Source organism: Coffea eugenioides, chromosome 10 (genome assembly GCF_003713205.1).
Source record: "Coffea eugenioides isolate CCC68of chromosome 10, Ceug_1.0, whole genome shotgun sequence".
NCBI lineage: Eukaryota > Viridiplantae > Streptophyta > Magnoliopsida > Gentianales > Rubiaceae > Coffea > Coffea eugenioides.
The window spans coordinates 6,721,568-6,743,897 of NC_040044.1; the positions used below are offsets into that span (position 1 = coordinate 6,721,568).

A 22,330-nucleotide genomic window follows, 5' to 3' on the forward strand; every position below is an offset into this window, starting at 1 on the left:
ATTAGGTAATTCACGTTTCAGTTTATGACATTTTCTACGTATAGTATCATAGACCCTTTACAATATACATGTCTGACTCCGCATTACCAAATGAAAGAAAAGTACACAGCCGAATGCGCTGAGCTTATACGCCCCGTGATCGTTCGTTGGACTAATCGTCTATTTTTACAGCAAGATTCCAGATTTGACCCTCACTTGCTATCGTTACTAAGCATTCTTGGGGAAGCTCTGCCCGACCAAGGAGATTAGTTTAGGTGATTCTAGGATACTTCTCCAAATTGAAATAAAAAAAATGCTATGAGCTTATACGGTTAGATGCCCTCTAAGATATTTCCTTTTTTTCCTTTTTCTTTTTTTTTTGTTTATATTTTATTTAATCTCCGTCCTAATAGCAAATTCTTTTCATGAATCTCTTTACTTTGTCATAAGGTAACTATCTAATTGCATTGTTTGTTTGTGTTTTCTAAGAACACGTCTAATATATAATTCAGATTTTAAATATGGATTAGATTGCAAATATTATTGAAATATTCAACTGTAATCTATTGACAGTTGATATTGATTTCACTATTGTGAACTGGATATGGTCTTATTAAAATAAAATTAACATGGGTCCTTGTAAGCTTTATGAATTGTCGATCTTTTGCTGCTTTTGAACACAATAGGGGCACAATTAATTTTTTGGCTCAAATATATGAGACAATTATAGCTTCATGTACTAATTAAGTAACATATTCAATTAGAAATTTTGAGTCACGCGATGTATAAGTTCTTTGAAACGGTCTATACTCCACATGAACAATTATGTACCTCAATTGATCAGAAAAAAAATAGTAATGAATATAAGTTCTTTCGAAATGGAGATTCAGTTATTGTCAATTGACCATCTTTTCGACACTTTATTGACTGCATTATCCTTAGCGTCACAATATGCTTACAAGATCAATGCGCAAACGCATCTCTTTATGTATGGTGTGGGCGAGCCAAGTCACTCACAAGTAGTTTGCGAACGGTTTAGTTAAAAGTTTGGCTTTGAATTTGGTTTGATCAAACTCAAGCTCAAGTTCGAGTTACTTGTTCGGTGTAGGGAATTGAGTTCAAGCATCAGTAGTAACTACTCGAGTACTCGATGAGTTTAATCGAGTATTTATATATTATATATTTTAATTATGTGACAAAATCGTAATTTGAAAAATCTAAATGTAAAAAATTAAAAACAAGAAAAGAAAAGCTCGACCTAATAAGGCTTGTAGTTTATTCGAATTCAAATGAATCGAGTTCGAGTTTAATGTGCATTATGTTGAGTCGAGTTCAACCTCAAATTTATATACTCCTTCGATCTTGAGCTCGAGTTGGAGTAGCATTGATAGTGATCTAGTTCGAGTTCAAGTATGGTACTACTTGAGTTCGACTCGATTCGATAGCACCCCTATCTTTATGTATTTGTTGATCGTTTGTTCTTGGGTATATAATATAAGGATTGGGGGCCTCAAGTTTCATTTTAGTCCTCAAGTAGAACAATAATTTAAATTTTTTTACACAATATTTCAAACTTGTTTACATCCTACGGAAATTTTTTTATACAATAGACCCACTTTTATTTATACCTAGGATCAAACTGATTTGAAATAGATCTTGTGAGGCCCTATCCTCTTATATAAGACATATACTAATATACATATATATATATCAATCACTTGTATAATTGTTCTAACAATCAACCATAATTGTTAACCTTCGATCAAAATCGAAGAACAAAATAATATCATATGATGACTATTGTTGCAATTGCTCCTCCTCTTATTTTTGGGTAAAAAAAAAAGTAGGTGAGTTTGATTTTAGCTTGTCTCATAGGTCATTTATAGAAATTTTTATGAATCGCTCACTAAAGCGCAGTCATCACATTAATAATGAAACTCGAACACACAGTATTTATCGAGAAAGTAACTCGGCCGTATTACCAACTGAACTAACCGCTCTTTCTACTTCTAGTGGTTCATTTATAAGAGACCGAGGAAAATCGGGTTGAACATGTGAGTCGGGGCGAGGTCTACAAACATTGGATAGGGACCAATGCCCATGCCGAAGTAGAAATGAGGCTTGTAGACTGGATGTTTTAAGTAATTGGTTTAATAACTTGTGCTGTTGTCTGTCCCTTTTATGAAAAATGTAGAAGCATTTAAAAGCATATTGATTTACAAGATCAGTTCTGAAAGAGAAAGAAAGTAATGGAAGGGAATGATCCGTATGAGAAATAAGTATCCGAGACGGCTACGACCCTAATATGTGTGTCTGACATGGCTGGAATTTTAATGATACTAGCCAGAAGTGACCAGCCCGTACCGACCAAAAGTAATTCGAATCCTGCAAAAAAAAAAAAAAAAATCCACCAAAAAGTAATCAGATTTGAGTTTTTTAAAATTTTTTTTTTTTCACTAAAAAGTATAGATATGATTACAATGACCAAGTGATGAAGGGGTAACGAAATTGTAAAATATTCCTACTAAAATACAGAAAAAGCTAGTTTCATACATTCTATTAACTAACAAGTGTCAAGTAAAGTTTTAATATACGCTCACAATTTTTTTGTTGGTAATTTATACTTGCATTTGAAAAAATAGCTTTTGGCACCGTAGTTTAGTTTGTTTGGATAGTGTATTATTTGAAATATTATTTAGAATAATTACTGTAGCACTTTTTGTGATGTGATGTATGTGAGATAAAAAGGTGATTGGGAATATAAAAAGATAGGTTGGGAAATGTATTTGTGATGCAAGCGAAATATTATTTGGAATAATTTTGGTATTCAAACACAAATTTTACATGAAGAAAGACAAAAATTTAAAAAGTTATTTGAAAGTCGAATATCATTCATATTTTTCATCTAAAGTATATGCACATTACATTACGATACTACTTTTTTTTCTGTACTGATAGAAAACACAAAGCCAATATTATTAATGAGTTAGCTGGAAATCGTCCAGTATAATTTGCTCGATAGATAATGAAATGCAATCGTCTGCCACTTTCAAGTTTCAACTCACAATTGAAATTGATAAAGAGGTTGATGTTATGTCACAATGGGGAATTGTTCGAGTTGTAGTGGAAATTAAATTCATCCAATCGGCTTTTAACTTTCATCTTTTCCTCCCAATTTTCTAACCTCTTTCTCATTTCACTTTTATTTTCATGAGAATAAACACTCAACCATTGAACAAAAACTACGAGAGAAAAAAAAATTACTTTAGACTATTAATAAAGGATAAATAGCACCTGACGAACTTATTACATTTGAATTACCTTTTATTTAAAACAATGAATATATTAGTAACAACTTTTATACTTAGAATTTTTTTTTTTTAATTGTTGAAATTATGCCCCCGCTCTTTCAGAAACAAGAATTCGAAAGTCCAACTAGTAATATGACTTCTTCTTTTTTTTTATGTTCCTTGAGGACCAAGCAACTTTACAGTGTCCTATGAGTCTACTGTGAGTGTGCTATGGCTACCTCAGAGAAAGCTGACGGATGACGTGGCAGGTGCTATTACTTGATTGTACTTTTGATATGAAACGTGTCCCTTTTACTTTTATTTCTTTTAAACGTAGGCATAGGCCAGTAATCTCGGATTCGAAATCTCTCACTTATATTTTTCAACTCGTATTAGCCAATCTATTTCCTCCAAATATAATAAAAAATTATTTAGAAAAAATTTATTTGAAATATTATTATAACACTTTTTATAATGTAATATATATGAAATAAAAAATTGATTAAAAATTATGTATAATATATTTATAATTATCTTTTTATGTCACATATATTATATTCCAAAAATAGTTAAAGCTTATTAATTTTAATAGAAAAAATTCTAAGAAACACAATCCACACCAAAGCGACAATAATGACATTTTAATTTTACTTTTTTTTTTCTGTAACTCTTGTAAATGGATAAGAAGTGGATTCAAAGTAAAATTAGAAATCCGTATAGCTGTGCTTGCTAAAGAGGTCAACAAGATGTGAAATTGCAAACGCCTAAAAATGGACATAATTGTTAGACGAGGAGGGGAAAAATAGACATTTACGGACTCAATAATTAGTATATGTAATAAATAACCAGATAGATTATAGATATAATGACGTAAAACAACGTGATGTATGATTATGATGATGTAAGAAAATTCATATTACTGGATTCATCAGTGGGCCTTCGTAACAATAATGTTGCACTAACGTTGGCAGCAAGAGGTGTTAAGACGCTGTTGCAGATGAGAAACTGAATGTTGCTTTGGGCTTCCAAGCAAAACATGGCTTCACCTCCACTAGGAGGTCCAACTTCCAGGACTGGACTACTGCAGCTGATTAGCCTACTCCAACTTCCAGTTTATGTAAAGTTTTGCTTTCTTGAGCGCTCGGTGTTCAATTCTTCCTTCGAAACTACGATTTCTTCAACCCCTCCCTCCCTCCCTCCCTCCCCTTCGGAGTTGGCACAAGCGAATTAGCTATAAAGGGGAAACCGGAGTACATTTCTGCCTGAAATGGATAAACCCAACTCCGACAAGCGTTTGTTTTGGTTGTCGCGACATAAAAGCATATACGGAAACAAAACGGACAACTCTCCCGGCAACTCTCGAGTCCACCGAAAAAAGCTTGTGCATGGTTATTTTCCTTTACTCCCCCGACAAGGAAGGGTGCAACGCAAATCATGGAACCCTCCTGATACTAGTAGACATTAGTAGTATGAATTACTCAAGCCAATCAATGAGGTACAATATTCATCCAGGCAGGTCAGTTGCCCACTTTCTTTTTTCAGACTTTGACAGGCGGTCCAGAAGAAAAAGATAGCCGGATAAATTGCGGTCCCTCCTGTCATTTTGCAAAGTGTAGAAGTTGCTTTGATCGCCTTTTGTGAAACACTTGCCCATCCATTTAAAGTCTTTATCACGCACAATCTTGACAGCTGCACATGTAGTCTAGTACAAGTATTTTCACTCTTCCTTCAAGTTATTCCATCAAATTTAGCTTTTAAGATTTGGCACTGAATCCATCACAAGTAATTGTAACCTAAGTTATGCACAGCTCAACCTTTACCGTTTCATAACATCTGCACACAAGATCAACTGGCTTCTACATTTCAAATCAAATGCAGTCTAATCAGAAACACTAAAAGCCAAATGATTTAGCCTGATTTATGCCCTCCAATAAAGGAATTATGCTACTCTCTGCCCTTACTTGGAACCTCAAAAGTCTTCAATTTCTAACACACAGTTTCTAAGTAATCGCCTTTACAAGTTTAGTTTCATGGGCTCTGTAAATGTTTGCTAACGTACACAGTTTTAGGACAAAAAGAATCATTCATTCAGAAACAGCTAAATAAGCTTCCAGTCCTGAACGTGGTAAAACATCAATATATTAAAGCAAGCAAAACCATTCATCGACACAAATAGCATGAAAACAAGATTATGGACATATAACCCAATTAGCAAATCGTCTATAACTATGGAGCACATGTTAACCTGAGCCACACCAAAAGCCAGAACACAAAGTCTTCCGTTTGAGGACGAATCTCCACTAGGAGAGGAGAGACGAAGACACAAATAATAATGTAATTTAATGGAGTCAGACCTAATAACATTACACCAGAGCGATGCTGCTCTCACCACCCGGGGGCTTGCGAACCCCGCCAAAGTAATCTCGAGATTCTACCTTTCCATCGGCAAAAATGTTGCTCCCGCTCATCTCTCGCAACTTCGCAGAACTCAGTGGCTTCTCGGCAGATGACGGAGGTGCATCTCCCTTGAAAATGTTGTTTCCAGACAGCTCTACAAATTTCTTCTCTGGAATCTTTTTTGCTGTTTTAAGCATTGTTTCTTCATTAGATACCTCATCGCCTGCATTTCCAGTGGCCTACATAGACAAGACCAGGAGCTTTGAGCTCATGAGGTAATGGAAAAGGAGGGGAGAAGGGAATTGAAACTATTGAACATGATCCAAGAACAAATAGAACAGCAAAAGGAGGTTTCAAGCTAAAGAAGAAGAAATGGAATAACTAGATGAATAGCAAGCACTCGTGTCACATAGTTCAATTAAAACCTAGTTTGATGAAGTCCTTCCAACTTGTATCCATTATGACCAACATTTGGGCCTTAATTGTCCTAAAGACTCTTGTACACACTCAGACAACACATTTTAAAAATTTTAAGGGCACAATATGAGCATAGCCAAATAATATATGTCCTTGGATTCAAGTATTTGTACAACCAATGAATTGCAGCAGTCCAATAACAGGTCTTGATTTCTCATGAATCGATAATATAATTGTGCAGGTAGACCGAGGCAAAAGGAGAAGCAATGTATAGTTGTAGTGAGTGGCCATACAGACTTCGACAAAAGCACTTACATTGCGTGCAGCAGTTTCTCCAATGGTAATGCTTTCTCTTAGAGCTGGTGCACGAGCAGCCAATGGTCGAGGTTGAATTTCAGGAGGGGGAGCAAAGATGTCATGGCCACTAAGCTCCTTCGACTTTGCATTTGAAATTTGCTTCTTCAGCTGTGCCTCAGATTCACTTTCCAGGTTTCCACTTAGCTCCCGCTGCTTTGCCACTTCAGGCAGAGTAGTAGGCTTCTTTGGAGTGACAGTTTCTTCATCACCAAAGGAAATTTGACTGATTCCAGCAACCGCTTGCTGAGAATAGTAGCAGTTAACAAAATAACCAAGAGGTATTCGTTGTTAAACTCAGAAGTCTTACCGATAAGTAAGATAGTTTGTTTACCTGGTACATGCGTAAACCAGTTTTATTAGCAGCACTTGGGTCAGCACTATCAGATTCAAGGATATCATTCTCACCACCTGGCTTAAAAATACCGCTACCTGTAATTTCCTTTAACTTATAGTCTGAGCATGGTTTCCTGCAACACAGAAAAGGCTAAATTAATGTACTCTTCCTGGAACATAGAAAGGGCTAGGCTATGAAATGAATTTAAGCACATTTTGGTGTCAACTTTCTCCATGATAGAAGTTTTCAGAAAAAAATGACGAATTACATTATTTCGAAGAAAAAATTTTAAAGACGTTAGTCTATATAGTTTAAGATACTACTCTTGTGGGCTTCCATCAATTAGTATTGATATCTGGTTTTGCTCTTCAATTATCTGCATTAGGTGCTATCTCATGGAATTCAAGGTCAATATTCTGCTTCTGTTAGGGGTAGCTAATAGCCTAATGATTGTAAAGACCTGCCAACTATTAAGAACTAATTAAATTTTTTGGATCATCTTGCCACAGATCCAATAGCAACAATCCTTGAGCACAAAAGAAAAATAAGAGGCGAGCGATGGAAAAAACTATAAATTAGCAGACAACCTCCAATAACTCAAATTTAGGAAATCGGCAGTAAACGTAACATTTCAAACTATTCAAATCAGGTTATCAATAATTCTGGTTCAATCATCCAAACAATTGAAAGAGAGAGATCCCGTAATGTAGTACATATGATGAAAAGATCAAACAAGGAGATTTTTAGACTATTTAAAGTTTACAAAATTGTGATTAATTTTAAGAACCAAAAACTTGAATGCTATGTTTGAATGGTTCTGATATTTTATACATATGAAAACAAATGCTGTAAAGACCGTGACAAATAATACAGCCAAAATATCAGACCAAACGAAATTCTCCCCACTTTCTCCAATTATCACCCCATTTATTGCTCACTGGTCACTTTCCCCGCGGCCCATCGCCAAAAGTATGGAAGAAATTTTTTTTTTTATTTAAAAAAACAATGAAATGCAGAAGTAGAAGGTAAATACATAAAACAATGTAAATGGGAAGGGAAGCAAGGAATCAAGACGGAGGATAGATCTTATACCGTTTATTCAAGCTTTCAACTTCTTCATCCGTCACCTGCCCTCCAAACACAACCTTTCTGATTCCATCTGACGGCTATTGGAGTTTTCCAAAACAACCAAAAGTTTTTTTGAAAAAAAACACCACCAAAAGAAATTCTAAATAAGCCCAAAAAGGAAAAAAAATGTTGAAAAGAAGATTAAAAAAAAGGGGAACTTTATGAGCTGAGCACCTGGTGGGAGCGGGCGGAGGACCGAGCAGCGGAGGAAGCGGAGCCCAGTTCCGCAGAATTTTCCGGCGGATTTTCCGACCAAGTGAGCAGATCTGCTGTAGAAGTGTGAGGCTTCCTAACCGGTGTGGTTCTCTCCATTACCTAATCTTTCAGTCTTTTCTTCGCTCGAAATCTCAATCTCTCTCTTTCTTAAAAAGATCTGAGCTTCTGAAATTCCAATGCTGCCGTTCCTATAACTCCTGCTCTTTCTGGGATTCCCAGGTTCTCTTCTTCGTTAATGCTAATGATTATTAAGTATTATTTTTCTTCTTCTTCTTCTCTTTTCTCTGGAGCCGAAAGCCTGAAACAGTAAGGAGTAGAGAGTGAAGAAGGATGATGAAATGGGGACTGTGTTGGGTACTGTGTGACTGTGTGTCTTTATTTTGTAGTATTTGTGTCTGTCCGTCTGAGAGACCACTTTGGGACTTTGAGAGACCGTATTGGATTTTTTTTTTATTATTTTTTTTTCAATTTTATTCGATTTTAGAGTAGTACAATTACTACTTACTATCTTTTGTTTTTCTGGGATTTTAAAACCGTCGACTAAAAGGCACTCTAACTAATCTTCTTTCTCTCTCTAGTCTCTACTAACCACCGAGGCCACCTGTAGAAGTAGTCAGTAGAGTCAGGTGACTTGCAATTTTTGCGAAAGGGATTTTGAATTTCTTTTCCGCCTCAGAACTCGGAAGAAGGGAAGGGGTGCCTTTTTAGTTTAGTTTCCATTCGGGAGCATGTGCACTAAAGGGACAGGCACGTGTCGGTCGCCAGATCAGGTCCCACTTGCTTCTACTCTACTTTACCAAATTGTCCCTGTGATTTCCTAAATTGGCCTTCTTGAATTTGCACTCCTTTTTTTTTTCCCTCTCTAGGAAGTAAACAGTAGCAATAATAAAAAGTTAAGTATATGATTCGCTCAGCATCAATTTTTTTATGAGCACTAGCTGGTTCGTTTTCTGGGCAGCTTGCCAAAAACATTGGCATAATTTAATGTGAAATTTGCTAATTATTTGGAATTCTCCTGTAAAAGTTTTTTTTTGTTTTGTATGAACTCAACTTTCAATCAAGCGAATACAAATTAGATTTACACTAATTACATGCGCACATTTTTTCATGTGTACATAGTATTTCTATAGCTTGTTCGGCTCAAATGAATTGGAAATATTCCACGACTTTCATTTTTGGATGCTGTTACGCAAATGTTGTAATTGCTAGAACAATCATCACTTATAATTACATTTTACCTTGTAATCACTTGAATAATCATCACTTATGATCGTGTACATGTCAATCTATCAAAGACTCTTATTTTTCATATACTGATAATTATGATTAATAATATTCAAAGCTTCACATGGTATGATTATTAAGTTGCTATTAAACCTTATCCACATAGAAGGATGCCCAAAGAAGTAAGTACATTAAAAAAATCATGTTGATTTGTAACATAAAAAAAGTCAAAAAGATTAAAAAAAAAAAAAAAGGTTTCTTGTGAAAGGGCAATTACGTCACGTGGAAGACCAAATAGAGTCTCCTTGAGTTGAGAATAGATGACTTTTTTTTTTGCGGTACCTGACGTAAGGATAAAGTTAGCCGTTGGACATTTCGTTTCACTTTGCCTTCGGCTCCGGTTGCGTCTCCTCTACAGTAACTCAGAAAACGGTTTTTTAAAAATTTTGATTTTCAAATTACATAAAAGCCCCATCGGAAATGGTGGAAATCTTGCCTTCAATTCAATCTTTTGACTTTTCCGCTCTGAGTGGAGCCTTAATCTTCAGCTTAATAAAGTCATTAAAGAGTTTAAACTCTCACTAGCCGTTAGTAGGTCATTTTTCTTCATCTTCTTTTTCTTTAATAGCAAAGAGAAGCTACACTACTCTCTTGTTCTATTGTTTTACTTTGATATGTTCTTTGAAATATTTAATATCTTTTGCTTATAATTTTGAAATAAGTGCCTGTATTAAGTTATAAGTTCACTCATCAAATTTTATTCTCGACTTAGCAAAAAAGGGAAATAAAATCGGTTTTTTTTTATCTACATGATTTTCTCTGTTTACTATTTCACTTGTACTAATTCTTACGTGATGTATATATATATATACATGTAAATGCAAGACCAGAAGTTTTGCATTTAAATTCAATTATTCTATCCTTTAATTTTTTTTTTCATTCTATTTGTTTTTGTTGAAGCATAAATAGATATTGAAGTTTTACAGTCAGGAAAATGTTATTTGTGTTCAATTTTTTATCATTTGCGCTCCCACCATTTGTTTCATTATATAGTCTAATAAACGAAAACTATATAATTAAAATGATGGTAAAAGTGTGATTAATAAAAAAAGAAGTGTAAATAATAATTTTCTATTTTAAACCCAAAAATAAAAAATATCAGATTCTGGATTTCTAATTTATTTCTTTTAACGTCTACAAGCTTCAAGGTCTCTTATTCAATCGACCCTGCTGTAAGACTCAATACTGGTACATCATGATTAATTGATGTGACTAGGAAACCATTTGGACCAACAATTTTCCTCTTCTTAAAAGTTAGGCCGTGCTCTTCATTCTACATATGGTAACACATAACAAACTAGTACACTACTAAAACCCAAGTGCTTTATGGAAATTCCAGGTAAGTACAAAGAAATGCTTTATTCTTTTTCTTTTGTCAATTGTTACAATCTACTTTTTCTCCTCATACTCTTTTCTAAGGAAAAGCCTAATTGGGCTAATGAAAAAAATCAAAGGGTGTTAAATTATTATCAGATTAGATGAATGCATCATGCATCCGTGTGAATTTGGAGAAATCACGTAGTGACAAAGCGACGAGAGTTAAAGATTAGAACATTGACCTCACATCTCACAAAGATTTTAAATCATTATTGGTTGTAGCCAACAAACCAAAGGATACTGCATCCGATGCTGCACTACAAGTATGTGACGAATCAAATTCATAATCAAATGAATTACGAGTGGAAGCTACAAATGAGTGTTGTGATACCATCGAGGGGACAATTGTCTATGGAGAATGCGACTGATCAATCAAATCGTCTGCTAAATCTGATCTTTTTGGACCAGCTTAAGCCTTAAAAGGACCACTAAACGTCCAAAACTTTGATATGGACTCACCTAACGAAACAACCTGCATTAGGAACTTAGACGAAATATATAGATTTGTTACTTTCAAGAAGCTGCAAGCAACACTTCTACCATCCATAGAAAATTAGTGAAACAACAACAGAAGTTTAAGGGTAGTAATTAACTTGATCTTCTGAAAATTAGGTGGTTCAAATTACAAACAACTCCATGTACGCTCAGAAAGTGTCTTAGAGACAAAAATTGTGCCAAATGATACTCCACTTTGCCCTGGAGACATAGAATGAATGGCAAGAGATTTTAACAAGTTAGTAGTTTAGTACTAGTTAGATCACACATTAACTGGTAATTACACTAGTCTGAGGTCTATCGTGTAGTACTATTCAATTTTTGTAGCCCAAGTTTCCTATTTAATTTCTTGTCTTTTCAGCAACTTTTTCTTATACCTAACACAGATCTTACCACAAAATCTGTTTGCAAATAAAAAAAAAATAGTCTAATAAATCTTCAATCAAAATGGACTCAAATATGATAAGAATATGCACTATAGCAAGAAGGGTTAATCTTTTCTACACTAACAGTATATACATTATTAGTATTAGATGAATGATAATTATATAAAATTTGAATTTAAAATCTAACTTTTACACATATATCATGGATCCAATGATAAAGTCTCAATATATATAAGATTTACTCTAACAATACAATACGAGTCGGGCTAATATGATTGCCATTAACAGTTGAGATCGACACAAATTAGTCCAAGCTCTCCTACCCTAACAATACAACTTTGATGCACTGACTTTTCATAATTGGCGTCTATATCTAGACTAGATTGCCTTGACTACAGTCAAGAGTCCGGGTTGATTCTCTTGAGTCTTAACCGATTTACGTGGGGTTTTCATCATTTTTGCCCTGCAAAAGTTAATTAAAAAAAAAAATTCCATTCCCACTCAAAACAAAACAGTGGTGAATTTTAGCGAACAAAAAGTACAAAAAAGGTGGAAGGATGAAGAGTATAGACCAAACATTACATGTGGGTTATAATGATGCTTGACCCGTGGCTCTGCAAACCTAACTTGGAAAACACACTACGAACGCCCCCCGCCAAAAAAAAACAAAAAAAGGAAAATTGAAGATTCCTCAAAAAGGCTACACTAGAGACTCATTCATCCTTAATCCATGGTTTAATTAAGGACTATTCATATGATCTTTGAGTTGATTAATTAATGCATCAGTTGTAACTGCCTCTCCTAAGATGAAGTATGAAACATTATTATAGTTTATGGAATCATATAAGCTGTCAATTTCCAAAGATTGAGCCTCGTCAGCTAGATGGGAAAAAGATAATAATGTAATGGTTCATTGTCTTGTCCATGGACCACTCAAGCATTTCCTGCGATGAAACTTTGACACTGAAGACGGGAACCTAGCCTTTGATTGTGCTCCATGATCATATTGATTTTTCCTGAAAATAAACTCCTACCTAATTATTCCAAACGACAAAATCTGCATGCTTTGGATTACTGGAAAACACACACTGTTCGTGTCTAATCCTCGTGCTAACTATGATTATCAATGATGAAATCTTGGCATTATCCAAACCACGTAAACAAATGCTATCATGTTTTTGAATAAAAACCAACAGCAGCATTTCTTTCTTTCTTTCTTTCTTTCTTTTTTTTAATCTTTTCTCTTTAACATAGGAAAAGCAACTAGTGCTACCCTGTAAATTAAATTACATGCATACACCAGGAGTAAAACGTAGAGCAGAATTTGTGACTGAAAATATGCCTCTTCTTTTGTTCTTTTAGCAGGGTAGGTGAAAGATCAGAAGAAAGAAGAACTTCTAATTCTTGGAGTTTCAAGCAATCAGACCAATATTTCTTCTGTGGAAGTGAATATTTTAATAACAATGTATTAGCATCGTCCACAACTAACAAGGACCAATTTCGAAGGAGATGACGCTACATTACATGTCGGTTATGCAAACTAAATTGAAACACACGCTACAAACCAGAAAAAAAAAAAGAGAGAGAGACTTGTTGAAGGTTAATTCTATTTGTTTGATTATTTAATGTATCACTTGTAACTTCCTCTCCTAAAATATGTAGTAAAAAAATATTCCAGTCAATGAATCATGGGATAATTTCAGAAACCTCCCCTGAGGTTTCTAACAATTTCACTAGATTTCCCTGAAGTTTACAAAATTACACAAACCTCCTCTGAGGTTAAGGTTTGATAACAAAATTAGTCTAATTAGAAAAAAGCAACATTAAAAAGGTATTTTAAGGAGAGAAATGAAACTTTTATTTCATAAATACCCCTTATGCATGTATGTAAGTTGTATTAGTAAAAAAATAAAAATAATTAATACATGCATTTCACTACTCAAAAAGTTCATTTTTAATAAATTAAACAGCACAAATGAGAAACAAAACTACACTAATGATTACAGAAAAATTTTGCTATAATTCTTGTGATTTTAGACAGAAAATTTTTTAAAGTTTGCCTTTCTTTTCTTTCCATTCTCCTTTACTAATATTTAACGATTAAGTAATTAGACTACTAGTAGCTAATTAATGAAAATAACTGTTAAAAATTTCTTTAATGATGAATGATGACTTGTATTCAGAAAATAACATCAATTGATATACCTGACGAAGGAACGAGGGAAAAGAAAGGCAAAATTTGAAATATTTTTCTGTTACAAGAATCATAGCAAATTTTTTTTGTGATCATTAGTGCACTTTTGTTGCTTAACTGTGTTGTCTAATTTATTAAATGTGAATTTTTTGAGTGGTGAAATATGTGTATTAATTGTTTCTAACTTTTAATTATTTTTATTCTTTTACTAATATAACTTATATATATGCATAAGGAGTATTTATGGAATAAAAGTTTCATCTATTTTCTTCAAATACTTTTTTAATGTTACTTTTTCTAATTGGACTAATTTTGTTATCAAAATCTTAACCTCAGGGGAGGTTTGTGTAATTTTATAAATTTTAGAGGAGGCTAGTGAAATTGTCAGAAACCTCAGGGGAGGTTTCTGAAATTATTCCATGAATCATATATGCTGTCAATTACCAAAGATTGGATCGCAAAACTTAAAAAAGGCCAATGGTTCATAGTTCGCGAACCTTTGCAACATTTCCCGCAATCAAACTCTGACACTTAAGACGGAAACCCAGTCGTTGATTGTGTTCCATGATCATATTGAAAAATAACCATGATCATTTTGGAAAATAAACTCCTATCTAATCATCCAAAATCTGCACGGGCGGGATTGTTGGAAAAAGCAAAGCACACCATTAACGTCTGATCCTCGTGCTAACTATGATTATCAATGATGAAATCATGGCATTATCCAAACCACACAAACAAATGTTATTATATTTTTTGAATAAAATCCATTCTTTTCTTTTCGTTACCTTTTTAGTTTCCCCTCTTAACATACTAACATAGTAAAAGCAAAGTAGAGCTAAATGTTACACGTATTATATATATTTATATATATATATATATATATACTAAAATGTAGAGTACAATTCCAGACTATGTATGTCCTTGCAAGTGAATATTTTAGTTACAATGTATCACTATCGTCTAACAGCTGACGGTGACCAATTTGAAAGCAGAAGGATCAGTTATTCGATGTCCCGATTTTAGCCATTTATTATGTTGATATTTGTTAGGAGAACCTAACACAAATTGATTCAATTGATAAGAATGAACTATCTTCTTACAAAAGATCGTGTATTTAAATATTGTTACTAATGTGAGAACTGTATTAATGAATGATCTGTAATAACTACTATAAACAATCTATGATTTCGAGAACATACCCTAATCTGTAATAGTAATCCAAGTAGAAGACACCCCCAAATTTCTGGAGCAACCAAATTTTAAAACATCCAAATTTTTGGAGCAACCAAACTAAATAAAATTTGTTAGGAGGAGTGTGATCCGGTGATGGCATTGGTCCAGTGGACATTGGATTCTTGGGAGTTGTTTCGTTGAAGGAGTCTCGAAAAAGACGTGGAAAGGGAATAGAGAGCACTAAAAAATAAGTAGGGAAAAATGAAGAACGCCCACCGTGGGGCTCGAACCCACGACCACAAGGTTAAGAGCCTTGCGCTCTACCAACTGAGCTAGACGGGCACTTTGACACGTTAATCATGTAATGAAATAAATTATAAAAAGAAGTCATTTCAGATGTTTCTATTTCAGTGTTACTTTTTCAGAGTCTTTAATAACAAGAAATTGGGTTCTCTACGATTTCCATATCTACTTGTATGATGCAATGAGCACTTCATCCTGTTTATTGTGAGTTTGTCTAACCGGACATAATGTCCAAGTGTTATTAGTTTTTCAAATCATAAATCGGATTACCAATTGCACTAATTGCGGTTCAACTTAAAATTAGAGGTTCTGAGCACAAGTTCTCACCCCATCTTTTAGGGGAGCCCAGAAAAAAAGAAGAAGAAGAAGAGAAGTTACAATAATTGTTTGATTGGTCAGAATCCAGTGAGACGCCGCTTCTTGAGACTCCTTGAGCAGTAAATGGATAAATATGGTGTCTTGATAAGGTGAAATAAACAAAATAATGCAAATTAGTGATTTTAGGCTTGTGCTAATACCTGTGGTAGGATGTTTACTGTGTACTCCAGAGCAATTTAGAAGTTGAATGTCTACCTTAGACCGTCGGTCCTCAAGAGTTCAATTACTAGGCTCCTGGCTAACTTTCAATAGAAAGAAAGAATCTACCAGTACTTTTTTTATGACTAATTTTAGAGGCAGCAAATTGGTTGCCTCCATGTGGTGAACGAATGATGGACTGGAGGAAGTTTTTTTTTAATTTTTTTTGGTGGAATGATGGACTAGAGTCAATTGGGTTTCAGATTTGGAAGATGAATCTAGGAATTATGTAAACAATGCAGGAATCTAGAATTAAGGGACTTTGTAAAGGAAATATAAGATGCAGACAATGTATTTGGTCTCAACTCTCAGGATTTGCTCCATACACTTAATGTTGTCCCCTTTTCTTTTGAATTGGAGTAGCTATGTTCTAATTCATTTTTTATTGCGTTAAGTTAATTTGAAGGGGCTAAATTCAGAGCTCCTCATCCCAAATTCATATATTTGATGCATTTATGACATGTACAATCAGACTTAAATTTATATAAAATGTAGCTTTAGAGTCAAGGAATACGAATTCACCCCTTCCAAACCAATTATAATCACAAATTGTTGTTTTGATTTTCGTTTCTTGTATCTTTTCCTTAACAAATTAGTGCATCTGATCTCTTGCAGCTTTTAGTTGATTTGGGACAAATGAGCTTCAAAGAATGAAGCATAGTGATTTGAATGGTGTGACAGTCATCCTACCAATTAGTTGCAATGTTTTAAACTCGGACAGGAGAGTGAACCGAAAAGTCTTCCGATTTACGGTTTGATTTCGGTTCAAAGGTTTGAATAATTTTTTATTTATTTTAGTATTAAAAATTTTGAATAAGGGTAAAATATTTATTTTAGAAATAAATACTTAATAAAAATTGGTTGAATCTCATGATTTTTATCGATTTTTACCAGTTCAATTGGTTCTTGATCGGTTTGATTAATTTTTTGGTTTTTTAATTGAACCGGACTAGAGGCATGACCGGTTCGCAATTCAATCGGTCAAATCGACCGATCCGATCTGATTTTCAAAACTTTGATTAGTTGGGATTTAGCCCTAAACCCGTCCTGTTTCCATTTCGATTTAGTCTCGTTCTAGTTAGTAGAGTTTTTCATTTTTTAAAATACATAACTGGATACATGACATGTGTTTCATTTATTAGGAAAGGTCATGATCACTTTTTTTTACAAACCCTAATTGTTATTAATAGATGAAACACATACACGTCTCGCATCCCGTTGTATATTGTGAAAAAATAGAAAAGGAAATAACTGGAGAAGAACCGAATTCCCGATTAGCTAACTAAAAACACAATCAAATGGTAATTCAATGGCTATCACCTCCCATCAAAAAATGCAAGGATTTCTATTGAAGAAGGAAAGCAGTAAAGAGAAATCAATTTGAAGATATAGAAGGCTACGAAAACAATAATGAAACACAACAACATGTAAACCACATCCAAATCCATTTGGTCACTTGAATTGTGCCTCCCTCCATTTCCGGAGCATCCCATGACAAAACTAGCAAGTCCGAGTAGACTCTCCAATGTATTACTAGCACACCGTTCGTGTCAAGTACGATGTGGATGTTGGGCAGTTGGGGGTGCAGCTCTTGGGACACGTCACCTAACCTTTTAAATATCTGTCAAATGGGAGAAAGAAATGAAAACAGAAATTCGGGAACATTAATCCTGTCCTCTGGTATCGAAAATCGTTTTGCACGGAAACAGACAGAAACTCGACTCGCCCGGGTTTAAGACTCACCAATCACCATTTGCGGCTGAAATGGCCACGGTGGTCAGTATGGGAAGTTTGTCTTCGCTGCTCTTGCCGAGTCGCCTCGGTCATAACAACTCACAAGATCGCTTTTTGCTGCTCAAAACTACTGCCAGTCGCTTCATCCCACAAACCATTAAAAATGCCTTCGCAGCTACGAGAATTCGAGCTTCTTCCACTCTTCTTGTGGAAACCAAGCCTGTAATCTCCTTTCTCCCTCTCTCTCCTTCTGGTTTTTCCTTTTATAATGTCCTTGGTTGTTTTCCTTTGTCCGGGGCGGGTTACTTTTATTTATTTACTTTTTTTTTTTTGTGGGTTAACTTTTAGCAGGAATAAGTGGGAAAGGACAGGGATAGACAAGAGTGAGGATGGAACCTGAAAGTCATTGAGGAGCAATAAAACTTCTTAAACCAGTGGACTATATCAAGAAAATAGTCTTTTTCATATGCAAAAAATGTTTGGGAGTTGCGACTCTGTAAAGTAAATAAATGAGCAAATATTAGACTGTTAGGCCCGTTGCAACAACTGATTAATTGACTTTCTTGATGATCAATGTATGCTAGTTAATTCTTGGCAATGAAATCGGATTAGTTTCTGAAGATAACTATATTTACTAATATATGCATTAATTTTGATTCATATAGGATACTATTCTGGATGAGAAGAAGTTGGACAGCTGCAAGAATACTTTAGCTTGTCCTATTTGCTATACCCCTCTGATTTACACTGCTGATTCAAGCTTCCCTGCGTAAGTATGATATCCATATCCATTCTTGCTTCTATATAAGAATGACGCTTTTGCTATTTTCTGTTTCCTTGTTAAAAATTATCATGATTGAATCCTTTTCTCTTTTTTTGTTGATCATATTAGGGACTCTGCGGCACGGCCCAATTTACGGTGCAGAACCTGCAGGAAGGCTTATTCTGGAAATGACACGCATCTTGACCTGACAATCACTAGTGGTAGCAAGGGGTATGGCGAAGCTATGCCAGCTTCTACTGAGCTTTTCAGGTATTGCACCAAAGACGATTGAACTGCACTATTCTAGGACGATGTATGACGTCCTTAGGCTATGTAGCTTACCTGTTTTCCTAATGCCATTCATAATGGGTATGGGCTGCTATTTTTGTATAGTAACAGTTAAATGTCACACTCTGTTGGTGACCAGTTTTTTCTGATGGGACCAAGTATTTCACTTTGTTAGGTGAACTTCGAAAAGCAAGGATCCAAATCAAAATTCATTATGGAAACAACTACATGCAACCAATTCAGTTAGATGCAATAGGTCAATGAAGATAGACAGTCTTTTACTGTTGAGTTGGCAACAATAGCTTTGTTGCTTTTTTTTTTTGCAACGATTTAATATCCAAGTTTTGCTTCTTTTGAAGGTAGTTTTGTAAAATAACATCTTCAAAGATTAGGTAAATAGTTTGGTACTGAGAAATAATGTTCTGTTGCATGATATAACACTAATGAAGAAACACAAATGAAGTTTGCAATTTGAGAGTGATCAAGTGATGATCATTACATATTGTGAGGATCTATGTTTCTTGAAACAGATTTCCTTTCGTGTCCTTTTTGTATGAGAGAGGATGGCGACAAAGTTTTTCTATATGGGGTGGTTTTCCAGGTCCAGAGAAAGAGGTAAATTTCAAGCTTGTCCATCATAGTTTATCTGCATTATTCAGGAAATCTTCTATGAGGCATCTTTAAGTTTTATGGCACAGTTGTTCATTTTTAGTGAACTGCAACTGTTATTTATGATTAGTGCTGCATAGGAAGCATTGGGTCACAGGTAACTTTAATCTGAAAAAAAAAATCATGTTTCTATTATTCTAGATATTGTCGTTCTGTAAAAACAGAGTAGATTCTTAAGGAATTAAGACAGCATAATAACGAAGAGCTACTTAATCTTGAACATTGTTTCTTATATATACATAAAGTGAGCTGTAATATGTATTGTGTTTTGGGAACAGTGGTTGAGTTTATGTGTAATCAGGGCATACAAACTCTGATAATTTAAATCTTGTGGACTTTTTGTAACTTGAAGTTGGCTACTAAGTGGAACATTTTGCTTATTGTCACAAACAATAGATATTGAGTGGCAATAGTGCTTTTCCTACTTTCTCCTGTACAATAAATTTTTCTGTTGCCAGCTAAGCTCAACTGACTATGTAAAAACGTTGACTGCAGTTTGAATTGATCAAGGATTACCTTAACCCAGTCTTGGGTGGAACTATTGTTGATGCCAGCTGTGGAAGTGGGATGTTTTCCAGGCTTTTTGCCAAGAGTGGACTGTTTTCTCTTGTTGTTGCCTTGGACTTTTCAGAAGCCATGTTGCGGCAGTGTTCTGAATTTATTAACCAGGAGGAAAACTTTCCCAAAGAGTAAAATTCCCCCCCCCCCCCCTCCCAAAAAAAAAAAACAAACAAAAAAACATACCTATGGAATTCATTTCTCATAATGATTATGTGTCTTTTCTAATATAAATTTCTTTATTCAAGGAAAATAATCTTGGTCAGAGCAGATATCTCTAGGCTTCCATTTGCATCAGGTACTGTGGATGCTGTTCATGCTGGTGCTGCTTTGCATTGTTGGCCTTCACCATCAGTGGCTGTAAGCTGTTCCTAGACACCAATATTTTTTTTTTATGGAGAATCCTGTATTTTTGTTGAACTCCTTCCAACTTTAAAAAAGAACAAAAGAAAAGGCACAATTGGCACAACTTTATTTCCTTGCTTATATTTGTTCTCTCTCTCTCTCTGGGTGGAGAAAAGGGGACTGAAATTATATTCTAAATACACTTAGATATTCTAAATTTTTCTACTTTTCTTTTAAAGATTGAAATTTATGGTGACAGGAAGATAATTGATGAGTTCAATGGTTGTTTGAGAGCTCAAAATACTTCTTTGTGAACTGTTTTCCACGAGGTTTCATGTCTGGTTTTTCTTGATTTTATCTCAACTTATATACAACTCTGTGTTTATGTTGATTGTGGGACTGGGTTGGTTATTTTAGAGTATTATCAATGAGATCCCAACTGTACCTCAGGCTCAGGTTGCAAATTTGTTTGGAACAATTTAAAGATGTTGTGTCTTGTGCACTGCCTTTACAGGTTGCTGAAATAAGTCGAGTACTAAGACCTGGGGGAATGTTTGTTGCTACCACCTACATTTTAGATGGTCTATTCTCGTATATCCCATTAGTCAGGCCTCTTCGGCAGGTAGGTTTTTCTTAGATTGAAAAGGTCTTTTCGACCAACATATTAGCTACATTTCTTGGAAAGAATGACTTGGATTACCAATAGCAATGGAGGGAACAGGTGGAGAGAGGAATTAGCTGGAAAAATCACAGATTGATGTTACAAAAGCACGCTGTCCTTTTTTCGTAGTAAAATAATTGAACATATTAAAAAAAAAAAATTTCTTGCACTTTGTAATTGTCTGAGTGAAGTAAATTGATTGCGGAGATTTATCTAAGTAATTGATTTCTGTCATGGCATTCGGAACATACTCAGTATGCTGCAAAATTTTTTTGGCTCTATTTTTGCCCATCTAAGGGCTTGAAAATGTTTCAACTTGGTCACATAGAATGATTTTGGCCTCAAGCATCAAGGATTCACTGCACAAGTGAAAAATCCAAAACATATTTGAATTTGTGCAATGTGCATTGTCAATCCTGAAAGCTGTTTAGGTGTCAGGAATGTATGCTTTTAGCACAGGCACAATCTTAATCTATCCTAAACAGGACTTTGAAGATCTTCATGTATGAAATGATTCATGTTTTTCCCTTTTTTTTTGTTGTTGTTGTAGAACGTTGCACAGGTCTCTGGAAGTCACGTTTTCCTATCCAATAAGGAACTTGAAGATCTTTGCACAGCTTGTGGTCTTGTGGATGTTAAAGTCACTAGGAATAGAATGTTTGTGATGATATGCGCCACGAAACCTAAATAAGTCTGTCGCAGTTTCTTGCTGGCCATTGCTCAGAGATGGCTGAGCCATGACTGCAATTTCACTTGGGCCTGGATTTATTGTCCTTGGAATGCTACATAGTTCTGTATCTAACAGGAATCTATTGATAGATGTCAGTTACCATTTCATTTTCCTTCTATTCTTTATAGCCATCCATGCATCTGGTAGGATTTTTATTTGGACCGTTCAAATAGCGAAATACATGTATAGTTCTGTTGCCAAGCTCTTGATTAATGAATGCTTAAGATGTACATCTTCTCAAAGGTAATGATTTCTCTTACCCTAATATGCTTGTGGTCAATAAAAAATTTACAGCTTTTAAGTGTTCTAACCAGGTTTGGTGCCAAAATCATTTGAGACTACTATCGGGTACTGGTTCTTGCCATTCTTTGATTTCAAGGGTGTGGGATAACTAGTCTTAGCAAATGTTACAATGCTATCCATAGTTTGTCTTTCTGTTACTTTGTACCATTTTTCTTCACTTGGAACCTCAGAAACCAGAGCAAAATTGGAAATTCGTTCGAGAGATTTTTCTTCACTTGGAACCTCAGAAACCAGAGCAAAATTGGAAATTCGTTGCGAAGCTCTCGAGAGATAAATGCTCAAGATGTTTTATCCTTTCAACATTAACCAATTTCGAGCCTCAATATGCCTGTGGTCAATTGAAAACTTAGAGCTTCTTTATATGTTCTTA

At 34.8% G+C, this 22,330-nt stretch overlaps 2 protein-coding genes and 1 non-coding gene across 3 annotated transcripts; 1 reads left to right on the forward strand and 2 right to left on the reverse strand.

The window, feature by feature from the left end:
- Positions 1-5,392: 5,392 nt before the first annotated feature.
- On the reverse strand, positions 5,393-8,540 carry LOC113748980. Its single transcript, XM_027292592.1, has 5 exons — positions 8,077-8,540; positions 7,867-7,940; positions 6,772-6,907; positions 6,399-6,683; positions 5,393-5,905 (listed from the first exon to the last, which is right to left on the reverse strand). The coding sequence occupies exons 1-5, from the start codon at positions 8,212-8,214 to the stop codon at positions 5,633-5,635; spliced, it is 906 nt and encodes a 301-aa protein (XP_027148393.1). The 5' UTR covers positions 8,215-8,540; the 3' UTR covers positions 5,393-5,632.
- A 6,759-nt stretch (positions 8,541-15,299) lies between these two features.
- On the reverse strand, positions 15,300-15,372 carry TRNAK-CUU. The gene has a single exon. It is a non-coding gene; the product is annotated as a tRNA-Lys (tRNA).
- A 2,171-nt stretch (positions 15,373-17,543) lies between these two features.
- On the forward strand, positions 17,544-21,904 carry LOC113748957 (uncharacterized methyltransferase At1g78140, chloroplastic). Its single transcript, XM_027292568.1, has 8 exons — positions 17,544-17,865; positions 18,309-18,412; positions 18,536-18,676; positions 19,225-19,309; positions 19,859-20,052; positions 20,170-20,281; positions 20,781-20,888; positions 21,478-21,904. The coding sequence occupies exons 1-8, from the start codon at positions 17,674-17,676 to the stop codon at positions 21,616-21,618; spliced, it is 1,077 nt and encodes a 358-aa protein (XP_027148369.1). The 5' UTR covers positions 17,544-17,673; the 3' UTR covers positions 21,619-21,904.
- The last annotated feature ends 426 nt before the right edge of the window (positions 21,905-22,330 follow it).